The following is a 14,564-nucleotide window of genomic DNA, read 5'->3' as shown; positions in this document are numbered from 1 at the left end:
TCTCTGGGAATGCTCCATTTCTGTAATTGAGTTGTCATTTTATTTATGTATCTCCCACCCACTCCCACCAGACCATTAGCTCTTTAAGAAAAGATATCATCCATTTTATTTTTCACCCTTCTATCCCTGGCACCTAGCATGGTGGCTGGTATATACTGAAGATATTCATTAAATAAGTTGAATGATATAATCCTACTTTTACCTTAAAGAAGAATTCTATTTTGGTTTTTGTTTGCATTAACCTTTATCATACCTTGTTTTTAAATGTCAGGATAGGCTGGGTGTGGTGTGGCTCACGCCTGTAATCCCAGCACTTTTGGAGGCTAAAGGGGGGAGGATCACTTGAGCCTAGGAAAAGTTAAAAAAAAAAAAAAAAAAAGTCAAGATGTTTCAACATAAAAACAGTGTGCATCTGACAGTATTAAACTTTCGAAGCTACCATTAGAGAGAGCTTATAACTCAGCTGTCTAATGCAAACCGCAGTTTATTCCTACAAAGGCCGATGTTTGTCTATAGATAACTTACTTCTCATGCCTCTGATTTGAAGTGCTTGAGTTATTCCTCAGTCCTTCTCAGCCTTCAGAACATTTCTCTGGTATGTTTTTCAGCCTTGGATTTATCTAATCAGGGAGTTACAGATGGAATAGTGCAAGCCTTTCTTTTACTGAGACAAGCAAAGATTAGTGGGCTGTAAACTTGCAGCCTCCATGTTTCCATCCAAAAGAGGATGGCTCATCCCTCACTTTCCCTTTTACGTGCCTGCATTGCTTGGGTAATTTCCAAGAAGAGTATCAGTTTGATTGCTTGCACAGCCCTCCCTTCTCTCCCCTCCCCATCTCAGATGACTAGTCCTTGCCAAAATGTCAAGTTCCAAACCCTAACAAAAGAGTTTCCAAACAAGACTGTCCCTGGATTGTAGATATTTCTTCGAGGGGTGCCTGGCCTTCTCCTGGTGTAGTGCAAGTTCAAAGGCAAAGAGCCCTTTCATCCTCTGGGAAAACAGAGAACACAGTTCCAAAAATGCTTGGATACCTCCAAATAGACCTCCTCCCCTGCCTCACCCCTTTCCCAGGCTCTGCTATGTGGTGTTTTTCAGGAACCATTCTGTGGATTTTAGCCATATCATTCTGCTTCCATAGTTCAACAGGCAAGCAGCAGACAGCTCTTTCCTGCAAGTGGATGTGTGGCTGAATTATATATTCCTTACACAGCAAGTAACAACATCTTGCCCAGTAGTTCAGAACAACTGGTATCTCCATTCAGTTATTTGGCAAGAAATTTCCCTCTGCCAGAGCATGATTAGTCTCTGAGCACCATCAGTCTCATGCCTGTTTTGCATGTCTTGTAGCTCACTGTAAGCTTGTCACAGGATTAAAGCATGAAAGCAATTGATCTGGTCTCTTATTTATGTCTTAGGACCAGTCTTAATCTGTTTTGTGGTGTTGCTACAATAGAATACCCGAGACTGGGTGATTTATAAAGAAGAGACATTTACTTAGCTCATGGTTCTGCAGGCTGGGAAGTTCAAGGGCATGGCCCTGGTTTCTGGCAAGGGCTTCCATGCTGCATCATAACATGGTGAGATGCACAAAGGGGAGACAGACACGTGCAAAGAGGGATCAAACAGGAGAAGGAATCTCACTTAATGCCAACCAACTCTTGTGGGAAATAATTCATTCCCAGAGAACTAATCCAGTCTCAGGAGAGCAAGAACTCACTACTGTTAATACAAGTGTTCAGTTACCTCTAGAACAGCTGCAAGCCATTCATGAGAGCTCTGCCCCCATGACCCAAACACCTCCCACTAAGCCCCACCTTCTGACACCACCACATTGGGGATCAAATTTCAACATTCATTTTGGTGAGGACAGACAAACCGTGCTCAAGCCATAGCAGAATGCTTTTGGCTGCATGTAACAGAATGCCCCCAAAGTAGCTTTAGCTAAGATGAGAGGCGCTTACTTAAAATAGGAGCCCAGGGGATTGCATGGAACCCAGCATAAGGAGTGCAACCACAGGTCCCGGGATAAGAAGCTGGAAGCAGTCAGGAACATAAGCTACTTTGGGTCTCTTTTCTACTTTCTATATCTACATAATATCCCCTACTCTATTCTAGCATGAGGGAGACTAGGCTGAGAAAAATCACTTTGTCCAATACCAGACTCTTGGGAAATGGGAGACTCTGGCCCAGCCTGGTATTCAGTGGAACAGCTCTTCCTGAGTCATATGTCTGACCCTAGTGACTCATCTGTCCAGAGAGTGGGAGAAGGCCCATCCTCCACAAATATGCATACAGGAGCCCCTGTTGGGGCAGGGCCAGTTTTCAGAAAGGGGGATGTAGATGGAGGAGCTAACTCGATTAATATTGGTTATCATTTGTATCCCACGTTCTTCCGAAAGGATTCTGTAAAAAAATAGGCACAATGAAACCAAACCCATTCACACAGGATATCCTGCAAAAACCAGGAGCAATAAGGTTACGGAGAGGAAAGATGCATCTAGAAGCCCTGATGGAGAGAAACTTCTTTAATGCGGAAATTAAATTAATCAAAATTAGTGGATTTAAAAGTTCTGGGGCTAGTCATCCAGAATTCATGAACTAGGTTGCTAAGAAAAGCAATGGAAAAGATGTGAAATTAAGTACCATATGAGTATCTGACTAGAGTGTGTTAGTTTGTTTTAAATGCATGGGATACTGTATACATTTTTCCTGGAATGACCCTCAAGCTGAAATTGAGGAGAGAAGATAAATGGGAGGCCGGATGCTGCCACTTCCTGTGAGCACATGCTCTCTGGTTAGCACAGGCCCCATCACTGATCTCTGTTATCTAATCCCAGGTCACATCACTCCTCCATAATCCTCTGTGTTTGGGTGTGTGTGTGTGTAAATGTCAAATAAGGGCACATGCAGCAAGTGATACAGAAGTTCAGAAGAGGGAGAGAGAGAGAGAGCCTCTGATCACTGTGAACTAGTATATTTTCTTGTATTTGGAGGAGGCAGGACGTGAAGCTGCATTTCATTTTGACCAGTTGTAGATGGCAGGGATGGAGGGGCAGGTTGAGAAATGTGTCAGGAAGGGGTCAGGAACTGATATTAATGACAATACTTGCCAAGCACTCAGTGCTCACGTGGTCACATCAACACACACAATTGCTTTGTGCAGTTCTGAGGTGCCCTTATCTCCATGTGACAGGTAAGGACACCAGAGCTCTAGGAAGTCAAGAAACCCTCCACTGATTCTTTGTCTCAGGAGAAACCAGAGTCCTCACCACAGCCTGCAAAGCCCGAAACAACCTGGCTTCTATCATCCTCTGTGCTGTGTCTTGCAGCCACTTGGTGGCTGTGCCTCCAGACTTTTCCTGGAATGCTGTTCCCCCGACACCTGCCATTCACTCCTTCACCTCTTTTGTGTTTTTGCTTATATGTCACTTTCTTAGTGAAGACCTCTGTTGTTTGCTCTGCTTTCATATTGCAGTGCCTCCTCTGTCTTCTGCCACATGACAAGCCCCTGACACTGATCTCTTTCCACAGCACTTCCCATTTTAAAAAATTCCCTGCATCTACTCACTTATGTTTCTTTATATTGCCTTTCTCTTCCTGCACACTTCAACTAGAATGTCAACCCCACAAGACCAGTCACTTTGTTTTGTTTCCCAGTTTATCCAAAGCCCCTAGATGACCTCCTTGCTCATGGTAGATGCTCAATAAATATTTGCCAAATGAATGAAGACCCTTTCCCAAGATCATGAAACTACGTAGCACTGGAGTCAGGGTTCAGCAGGCAGAGTGCACTCGGGCCACACTGAAAGGAGGCCATCAGGATGAAGTGACATGAGAGATGGTGACCCTGGCTGGATGGGACATGTCCTGTTTACAGTTTGAGCTTTATCAGTCACGCCATCTTACCATGAGGACTCCAGACAGTTTGAATGTACAAACTGGGACACGGGGACCCAATGGGAAAACTGGGATTGACTTTCTGCATATTGAATTTTCCACCAGCCCACAGTTACTCCTTTGACATGGCCAGAATTATCCCCAGAGGTTTTTTTATTCCTGAAATAAGTCCCTCCTCTATAAAGACATTTATTTTGTTATTATAAGTATTTAGCACATTTGTGTGGACCCTGCTAAAACGAGTGTTGTTCAGACTAAAGTGTCAGAAAATATATAATACAGAGTACAGGTGCTGCAGCTTCAGGAAAATACACCTTTCCTAATGGCACTTCTCCCCTTGCCTCCCTTATATGCTAAATTTTTAAATGCATTTCTCCTGTTTATTCAGGCAGAGATTAACATTTTCTTAAAGACTTCATCAGAATGTTGGGTTTTTTTCCATTCATTGTTATTTAGGATGATATTTTTGTGACTCCAATTTAGGTAAGAAGATTGACTTGATCTTTATTTTCCTCTATCATATTTACCTTGTGTGCTGTTATTTTGAGTCTGTTCACAGGATCCTGGGCAGATGCCATCAATGTAATTGCTATGTTTTTAAGCAAACAGGATTGAAAGTGTCAATTTAAGAATTGTCTAGGAACTTGATATATACTATCTATCTATCTATCTATTTGCTTTTTATGAATAAAAGTAGCAGGGGTGTTGGAAATATATGTATATTTTTAAATAATTTGTTTTTTAGAAGTATACAAACTGAAATTTATTTCAAAGAGAATTCAGATAGCAGCCAAAATACACAGAAAAGAAAACTGTCCTTCAGAAGTGCCACTAGATCAAGCTAGTTATGAAATTGGCACCTGAGAATAACTTCTGTCAGAGGGGATGTAAGTCTTTGGAATTTTGAAGAGCCATAGTCTCTGTAGAAGATGCCAGAAATGTAGGCATTATCCTTAACACTTCCTTTTCCTTCCCCTTCCTCCCACCCCCACTGAAAATGTCAGTTTTACTTCTCAGTAGCTCTCAATTCCGTCCGTTTCACCGTGTTTCAGCCCAGGATATGATCACATCTTGCCTGTATTACCAAAGTCACCTCCTTTTGGTCACTGTAGATGCACTCAGACTCTAATCTTTTCTGCGGCCCAGATCCTCATTTTTCCAAAGCCCAGATCTGCAAAGACCTGCCTGCCTACCCCACCCCTGCTCACCACACATAGCTGGCCTTTAAATGGCTTCCTGGCACTTGTAGGAGAATGACTGGATTCCTTAAGGTGGGCTACAAGGCCTGCATGGGCTGGTCCCTGCTCGTGTCTCTAATTGGAAACCTGCCGTACCTTCCCCACTTCCCCCATTCTCTGTGCACCAGCCACAGCAATCGCCTTTTAGACCTGTTTACTTGTCATGCTTCTCTCTCTACTGGGACTTTGTACATTCTGCTCTGCCTGAAACACTCTTCCTCCTTTCTTTGCTCATTAACTCCTTCTCATCCTTTGGACTCCATGTACGCATTTCTCACTCAGGGAAACCTTCAGATGCCCCTCCAGGTCAAATCCCCCTGTTATAGTTTCTTTGGCCTTATTTGTTTCTCCTTTGTAGCACCATTAGGAATGATTTTACGTTTTACTCTTTATTTGAGGACTCTCTCTCTCTCTTACTGGACTGTATGCTCATTGGAGGCAGGAACTGTTTCTGTTTTCTTACCTTCATTTATCCCAAGAGAAAAGTAGTGTCTAGTACAAAATAGGAACTCAAGAATATTTGTTGCAGATTATAAATGAATGGATGAATGGCTTCTTGAAGTATCCATTTTTATACCAGTTAGAATAAGGCACTGTACCAATTTCAAAATGTTGGAGGTTCAGCAAGGAAGAAAACCACCAGATAGGGAGGAAAGGATCTTCCTTTCGTAGAATTCAGAGAAAAGTGGGGCAGATGTGTCCCTCCAGAGGTAACTAATCGCCCTCATCACATGCTGGGGCCATTTTCCTCTCCAGCTGTTCCCAAGGGTCAGCTCTGCCGGCTGTCCTTCTGCTATGCCTGAAGGCTTCCATCAGCCTGCCTGAGGGCTGTTCTCATTCCTAGGTGGGAAAACATACCTTTGATGCCTAGAAATTAAAAGAGTAATTTAGAGACTTAGGGCATGAGTTTCATTACAGTTCTCCATCCCTGAGCTTGCTCTGTGGACAAACATTCTGTGCATATTAGGAAAGTATAATAGTTTTGGTCTTGGGCTAAAGATTCAGATTTTCTGAGCAATGTAGCTCAGGCACCTTTATGATCTGGGGAGGAATACTTAAAATTTCTTTTTTTTTCTTTTTTGTTTGAGACGGAGTCTTGCTCTGTCGCCAGGCTATAGTGCAGTGGCACGATCTTGGCTCACTGCAACCTCCGCCTCCCAGGTTCAAGCGATTCTCCTGCCTCAGCCTCCCAAGTAGCTGGGACTACAGGTGCGCACCACCACGTCCAGCTAATTTTTGTATTTTTAGTAGAGATGGGGTTTTACCATGTTGGCCAGGATGGTCTCGATCTCTTGACCTCATGATCCGCCCACCTTGGCCTCCCAAAATGCTGGGATTACAGGTGTGAACCCCCGCACCTGGCCTTAAAATTTCTAAGCCTCAGTTACCTTATCTATAAAATGGGGATTAAAACAATATCTAGTGCCTGGGATATTGTTGTGGGATACTTTGTACCAACATTATTCTATAAAAATATAATGCAAACCACCTATGTAGTTTACGTTTTCCATAGTTATCTTTAAAAAGTGAAATGAAATTAATATTTGACCGAGTATATCCAAAATGTTATCACGTCAAGATGTAATCGATAATAAATATTAATGAGATATTTTACATTCCTTTTATTCATATTAAGTTTTCAAAATTCAGTCTGCACTTTACACTTACCAGTGCAGCTCAGTTTGAAACAGTAGTCATGTGCCGCATAATGATGTTTCAGTTAACAGCCAACTGCATATACAATGGTGGTCCCATAAGATTATTATATTGTGTTTTTACTATGCCTTTTCTATGTTTAGATACGTTTGGATGCCAGATACTTACCATTGTATTACAGTTGCCTACAGTATTCAGTACAGTGACATGCAGTATAGGTTTGTAGCCTAGGAGCAATAGGCTATACCATATAGCCTAGGTGCGTCATAGGCTATACCATCTAGGCTTGTGTAAGTACACTATGATGTTTGCATAACTACACATTTCTCAGAACGTATTCCCTTTATTAAGCAACATGTGGCTGTAGTTTAGCCATACTTAGCATTCAACAAATGCTGGCAAAATTATTGTTATTTATTTTAAAACATCAAAATTTGGGTTGATAAACATTTGTACTGCACATTTGCATATATTGCCATGTGGGAATATGCCTCAGATAAGATGCCTCAGATATATTTTTTTTCTATTTCAAAAGAATAAAGGGTTGACTTTAAGAGTTCTCAGCTATTTCCTGCAAGTGGGCCTCCCTGGGTTTCAGAATGAGGTCAGTTTGGTGGTTTATGGTTGTCTTTTCTTTGGGAGGTGGGAAGGGGAAACTGAATGTGCCTCAAGTATTGCATGCCTGTCTCTGTTTTTTGGCTCTTCTCTGTTTAATTATTGGGAACTGGAACAACTTGATTTTAAAACAAAACATATGGTCTGAGAATAATTGGGAGGACATTTGCTAGTGATGTAGCACTGAAGGTATGTATCAAGTTGAGGCCCAGGCTTGCACCACTTGCTTGCTTAGGTATTGAGTGTTTCCCTTAACTTCAAATTGTGTTCTTTCCCAGTTCTTAAACCCTTGTTTGGAAAGTCACAGTCAAAGCAGGAGATATGGGAGCAAGATTATAAAGGAAATTGTCTGTGAGTCTTCTTTAAATCCCTACTTTTTTTCTCTCTCCTCTTTATGGAAAACCATTGGTTTCCAAGCTATTTATATGGCTCGTGAATGAAAAAAGTTGTCTCAGAGTGCCAAGAGGAGAGACGAAAACTTCATTTAAAAAGGAGAATGTGGACCCACCATTGAATTTCTCTGTTCTTTTGCTTAACTCCATTGTGGACACCAAAGTGGGGAATTTCTGTTCCACAGCCAATTCTTATGTGAAGGCAAGGTTTTTTATCTCTCTTTACCTTTTCCACACCCCTTTGCTTGCTGGGGGAGGAATATATGATATGCTGATCATGTACCATGTAATTCCAGCCTGAATGCCTCAACTTTTTATATCATGGGGGCAAAGGGGAATTTATCAGGACTGCTAAGAACATGTATTTCTCTTCTTCAAGTCTCTGCTCCTCTGCTTAGAAGCTATGTGCCTCTGAGCAAGTTATTTAAACTCTCTAAGCCTCATTTTCCTCTTTCCTAAAAAGGGGATAATAATAGCGCCTATTTCAGAGTAAAATTATTGTGAAGCTTTAAAGAGACATTGCACACAAAGCACTAAGCACAATGCCTGGAAAGTAATAAAAACAAATCTTAGCGATCAGGCAGAGGCCTTCGGCAGGAACATGTCCACCCCATCAGCAGCAGGAGGGACAGTGAATACTGCATCAGGGAAAATAACCAAACATTTGTCCATGAGGAGCTTCAGCATTGGAAAGTCAGCCATTTCACTGGGTTGTGTTTGATGTCAATGTGTTGAAGTCAAAGCCTTAACTCTGTGCTTCTGTGCTTCCTAGGTCTCATGGGAGCCTGTACACTCACTTGTCAGTGGTCGTTCTCTTTTGCCCAGCACCTATAAATATGAGAGTAACATGCTGAATTGTTTTATTTTTGCGCTACAGAGTCCTAAGTACCTTTGAGTCATTTGGGGATTCACTTGTTTTGAATCTGAAATGTAAAATGAAATAGCTCTCTGACCAGGGCTGAGCACGGTTTTTCAGTTGGGATAGTGAAACGAGAAATCTTTCTGAACACTTTCCAAGGAGTCCCCTATAAGAGCAAGGGGTAGGAAGAAAGGGGTCTTCAGTTCTTGCCAAATCAAGGACATGCTTTTCTGTATAGGGCTCAGAATGTATTGTGTGTTGTCTTGCTTCAATGTCAGATGAGTGTCGAGAGCTTCGGGAAGGTCTGCTTTTAAAAACACCACTATGTTTTCGGAGTAGCTAATTGTCTTTTGTCAGTCCCCTTTTCTTTCTGCTCCTGCCATCTGTCCAAGTCCCGTTTGGATTTATTAGTGATTGCTTACAAAGTATCAGGAACTCCCTGCTGAGAACGGTGAAGCCGTCGCCCAGTGGGCAGGTCTCAGATTTCCCTGGAACTCTAAAAAATAACCACTCTCACTCATTTTTTTCTCTGCATACCCCTCTCAGAGGACCACTTTCCCCACATTAACTTAATCAAGATGTTAGTAAAATAAACGGTGTGCTGCCATCACACTGAAACTTCTTGTCTCTTTTCAGTGTTTGGAAAGGAAATTGAGAGTTGCTATTGATAATAAAGATGAAGCATATCTTTACTCATGGCCAATTACACACAGTCCTGATCATTGGATTTTTAGTGGGTGGACAGCTCTGTACAATGTGTCATCAAGTCTGTGTCACCCCAGTTACAAAACACTCCATTGTTTTCTATATCAAGGGGGAAAAAACAAATTATGAGATACCATGGATTTTAAGATACATCCCAATTTCAGATGTGTTCAAATGTGGGGAAAATATATGTATCTTATAGCAGATGGAATACAGTGAGAATTAATTAAAATGGAAAGCCCTAGTCCGGGAGTGGTGGCTCACACCTATAATCCCAGCATTTTGAGAGGCCGAGGCGGGAGGATTGCTTGAGCCCAGGAGTGTGAGACTAGCCTGGGCAATATAGTGAGGCCTTGTCTCTACAAATAATGGAAAAATTAGCCAGGCATGGTGGCATGCGCCTATGGTCCCAGCTACTTGGAAGGCTGAGGCAGGAGGCTCAGTTAAGCCTGGGTAGTTGAGGCTGCAGTGAACTGTGATTGAGCCACTGCACTCCAGCCTGTGTGACAGAGTAAAACCCCATCTCAAAAAAAAAAAAAAAGAAAAGAAAAACAGTAAAATGGAAAGCCCTCCTGGTTATCACCTGTTCCTCTCCTGGCATTCCCCCAGTCCTCAACACAGCTAATTGACAGAACGGTGAGATTTGTGGGTATGTATGAGATGTGCCTCTGCCTTAGGGCTGAATGCGTAACTCAGGTCCCATGTGTTGTATACTCTGTGTATGCATGAAGTTGTGGAACTGAGTTGAAACCAAGAAGGGTGGTGGGAGGTCCTCTGAACTAAAATTTACACAATCGAAGTTTCTGAAAACAGAACTTAGGAATTTTCTTTGGGTTACATTGATAAGATTCTTGTTACCTTTGGAAGGCATGATCAAAGAGGGACATCCAAGGCTCTACATGCCCCTGGCTGACCTGGCCCATTTGTAATGGCTCAATACTGAAGAGAAGATCCCAGTTCCTCTAAGTTAATGCCTCTGCTTATCCATTTTCTAGTGACCACAGGCCTCAGATCCATGGGGAATCCATTTCCTCCCCTACCCTAAAAGGCAGCATATTAAATGTTATTGATAATTTCATTGTACTCAGGATTCTACCTAATTATTACTCTTCATAATCTGAATGACTTCTAACCAACTGTGTGTCTCCAGCCCTTCTTAATGCTGTAAAAATTTTAAGTAGGGGGATTATGGTATTTATTTTCCTGGTAAAGATAAGTGCTCACACTTTAGGAAAAGCTATTTCCCAGTCAGGTAAAGTGACAAAAGAATTGATTGAAAAGTTTCTTCTTTATATTAGCGGCATTTTCCCTTATATTTACACTGCTTTCTTTCTTTTTCAGTTTTTGGGAATAACATTTCTTGGAATTGGACTGTGGGCATGGAATGAAAAAGTAAGTTGAATATCATGACAATGCACACATCGTGGTTGTTAGAGGCTGCACATCATATTATGTATTATCCCCCTTTCTCTTTGACAACCACAGAGTATAAACATGGCTCTTTAACGAGAAAAAGTGTTGGTGGAAGATTAATGTCATATTCTCAAAGACACTTTAGGAATTGTGCCTAAATTGATGACTGCATCAAAATAATTACTGAAGTAACAATACAAGTGCTCAACAGAGAATATACCTTGGAATTTGATCAGTTAGCCAAAGATCAATGTTCCTATGGGATATTTTCTCACTCAGGCACAAGAATTCCAGTAATGATTATAAATATCACTAAACCACCTGTAGCCTTTTTTTCTCTTCTGCTTTTTTTCTTCAACCCTTTGGAAGATAACTCACGATAAAAACGATTTTTTTTAGTGTGTTATGTGGTAAACAACTATTAGCATGTGGATTGAAGGAAGTGGGATATAACTTCATGTTTGAGTATCAAATACACTCATCATTAATATAAATAATGGGGATGTTTGGCTGCTGGTGGCAAGTATTAAGAAATATTCAGTTTATGATCAAATACAGTATAATAAAAGGAAAATCTGGAAATACAGAGTAATCTATGTGACAGTGAAGATACAATGTTCTGGGCAGTTTCTGCTCTAAGCAACACACTCATGCAGACACTGCCTGTGTCCACACCTCTCCTTCCCATCGCACCTTCTAATTTTTCTCTACAGCTCCCCCTAATGAGGCCACCAGTGGAATTCAACAATGAATATAAACACCCGCCCCCTCCTCCCAGCTTTTTTCCTTCCTTCTTTGCAAGTGAAATCACCTGCAGCATTTCATCTATCCTTGTATCTGGCTATACACAAAAGCTTTATTATCTCCCACGTAAGGACAAGGGGATGTATAGAATGGTTAAAAGTTGCCATAAACTAAAATCTAGCTTAAAATTTCCCAGAAGACCATTCTTTGATCCCGTAGGTGTTTCACCCTCTAGCCTGACCCTGGCCTGAAGCTGAGAGTTCCTTTGAAGTGGTAAATGCATTAAGAAAGGAGAGAAAAACTGGGAAGGTCCAGTCAACAAAAGCCCCTCAGAGGCCAGTAGGCATTTCCACAACTAAAACAATGTTCAGACAGACCATATAAAACAAAACTCAAAGCAAATCCTGAGTTTTGCAAATGAACCATCCTGTATTTATTTACAAAATTCTTCTACAGAATGTAAAATGTTTTATGGAAAACAAACTACTTTTTAGCAACAAGAGTAACTGAGGCTACCTGGAGTTTTGAGGCATGGCAGTGATTATGTATGAGGGGAGACAAATTAAGTTCCCAAAACAGAGATAATTTCATCTCTAGAAACTTTTACATTGAATATCGGTTGATCTTGTCTTGGATTATGGTTAACTTTTGCCTCAAGCCTATTGTGAGCTTGGAAATTTGTGGAATCTGGGAAGTTGGTTAGATGCCAGATAACACAGCTTTTTATAACTCCTTTAATAAGAGTCCATTTCTATCTGCTTTGAAAAAATGCTGGAAGGCATTAAATGAACTAATTATCTGTTCTAGCAATAAACAGCAGTTGGTAATTTTGAAGTTTTTTAATTTTCTCTTTATGAAATATAATTATCTTTTTGTTTCATCAGTTGCCTTAAATGTCTCTTCTCTGATAAAATCACAAACTTCTAAAACTGGCAGTGTCATACAAATATCAGAGCAAGGGGTTGATGCGGTCTTTAGGGAGGGATGAAATAGCAGTTCCTTTTTTGTAAGGGCCACCATCAAGAAGATTTCTCTTGAGATCCGAAGTTAACCTGGCCAAGGTCACCCAGCTCTATGTAGCAGAACTCCATAAGCAGGGAACAAATAGAGGCAGCAGAGGGTGAAGCGGGTGTTAGCCGTGCACCAGCCCAGTTTGGTGAGTGCTGGCCATGTGTCTGGGGCCTGAGTGTGGGGAATACGACAATGAGGGATGCAGAGTCCATGCCTCATGGAGCTTGCATTCTGGTGGATCACCAATGAGAAGCAGTTACTGCCCAAGTATGTTTGTCCAGGTACTGGTAAGTTCTGGCAGGAAACATCAAGTTAGAGAGTAGTGGGAAAAGGAGTCTCTTTTAGATGAAGTAGTTGCCAACAGCCTCTCTAAGGAGGTGGCATGGGAGCAGAGACCTGGATGAAGGAAGAAGGATCTGCAGGGTATGGGGGAAGAACATTCTAGGAAGAGGGAATAGCAAGTGCAGTGGCCCTGAGGCAGGGACTTTGGTGACTCCAGGGAACAACAAGAAGGCCAGTAGGCCTAGAAGGGAGAGAGCAAGGACAAGAAGAGGTGGGTTGTGTTGCCAGGCAGAGGCCAGACTGGGCAGAGTCCTGCAAGAAGTTTGGATATATTCTAGGTACAAGGGGAAGCCACTGGAGCATTTTGAAAAGTCTAATATGACTTTTGTTTCAAGATCACTCTGGTTGCTGGGTGGGAAAAGAGCACAGCTTTGTGGCTTTGCTATGGACTGAATATTTGTGTCTCCCCACCCTGCCAAATTCATATGCTGAGGCCCTCATCCCCAATGTAATGATATTTGGAGGTGAAGCTTTGGCGGGGAGGTAATTAGGTCATGAGGGCAGAGCCATCATGAATAGGATTATTAATGCCCTTCTGATAACAGAAGAGACAAGAGAGATTATTTCTCTGTCTGCCAGGTAAGGACATAGCCAGGAAGAAAGCCCTCACTGGACACCGAATCTTGGCACCTTGATCATGGACTTCCCAGCATCCAGAACTATGAGAAGTAGATGTTTGTTGTTTAAGTCACCCAGTTTATGATCAGTGTTATACAGCCAACTAAGACGGGGTAAACAGACCTGAGTTCAAATACTGGCTCCTCCAGTATTTGACATGTGTGGAATACACACATCTCATCTGTGTGATGTTGGCCAACTGAGTTAACTTCTCTGAGATGCCATTTCCTTGTTTGGCAATAGGTATACTGTTCTCACCTTATAGAATTGTTGTGAAGATTAAATGAGACCTCCCTCAGCACAGTGTCTGCTCTAAGGCAGATGCCCACTGGAGACATGGCTCCCTCTCCTGGACACATGACCATAGGCTGTCCACTCTTAATATGGGGCAAGAGCACAAAGGTAGTTTTGAAAGGCGGCCTCAAATTTTAGGAGAGTTTCAGGCTCCAATCCATGGACCAGAGAATTGGGTTTGTTTTGTGGTCTCTTGAGGAGGATGTGAAGTGTGTTGATCTCCTTGGTAACTGCAGAGACTGCTCTCTCAAAGCCCTTTGGGTTAATTTCTGAGTTGGGCCAGGCCTCTGCTGGAGTGAGTTTTCAAGGTGAACCCCAGCCTGGTAGACAGTGTGGTGAACACTGCACCTGCTGAGCTGACACCATCAGCCCATGAATCAGTACATCCCCCAGACCCAGATGTGGCGACATTTACTTGTAAGAGGCCTGGAGGGTAAATCCCCAAACCGGATCATAGCTGGAAGGATGAGATTTCCACTGGAAGAAATACATTTTCTTAGCAGATAGGACTTTCAGCATATTCATGTGAAGTACAGAAGCATTGAAAGCAAAAATGATTACCCCATACTTAATATCAGTCTGAGTTTTAAACCTAGGGCTAATATTGCAGTTCAACATTAGACATAATAATTTAAAGAATTCATTTTGTCTGAGTTTTAAATCAACTGTAAAAATGCAAAGGATGAGTGTCTCCAAGGGAAGCTGATTTATGTGCAATTGTTCAGAGATCATAGGATCTGCTGTTTGGAAGGAACACTGACAATTATGTGACATGAATC

The 14,564-nt window shown here is 41.9% G+C and overlaps 1 protein-coding gene across 3 annotated transcripts in view; it reads left to right on the top strand.

Annotated features, from left to right (window-relative positions):
• The window catches only part of TSPAN5 (tetraspanin 5), a 180,670-nt gene that overhangs the window by 132,834 nt on the left and 33,272 nt on the right, over positions 1-14,564 (top strand). For 2 of the 3 annotated variants that reach the window (XM_001165628.8, XM_009448055.5), the window contains exon 2: positions 10,705-10,755. The exons of the other annotated variant lie outside the window; for it this stretch is intronic. In XM_001165628.8, the coding sequence (XP_001165628.2) occupies positions 10,705-10,755 (51 nt within the window). The remainder of the gene's footprint in view (positions 1-10,704; positions 10,756-14,564) is intronic. 3 annotated transcript variants of the gene reach the window in all.

This window comes from Pan troglodytes, chromosome 3 (genome assembly GCF_028858775.2).
Source record: "Pan troglodytes isolate AG18354 chromosome 3, NHGRI_mPanTro3-v2.0_pri, whole genome shotgun sequence".
NCBI classification, from domain to species: Eukaryota; Metazoa; Chordata; class Mammalia; order Primates; family Hominidae; genus Pan; species Pan troglodytes.
This window is presented reverse-complemented; position numbering and strand designations above follow the sequence as displayed.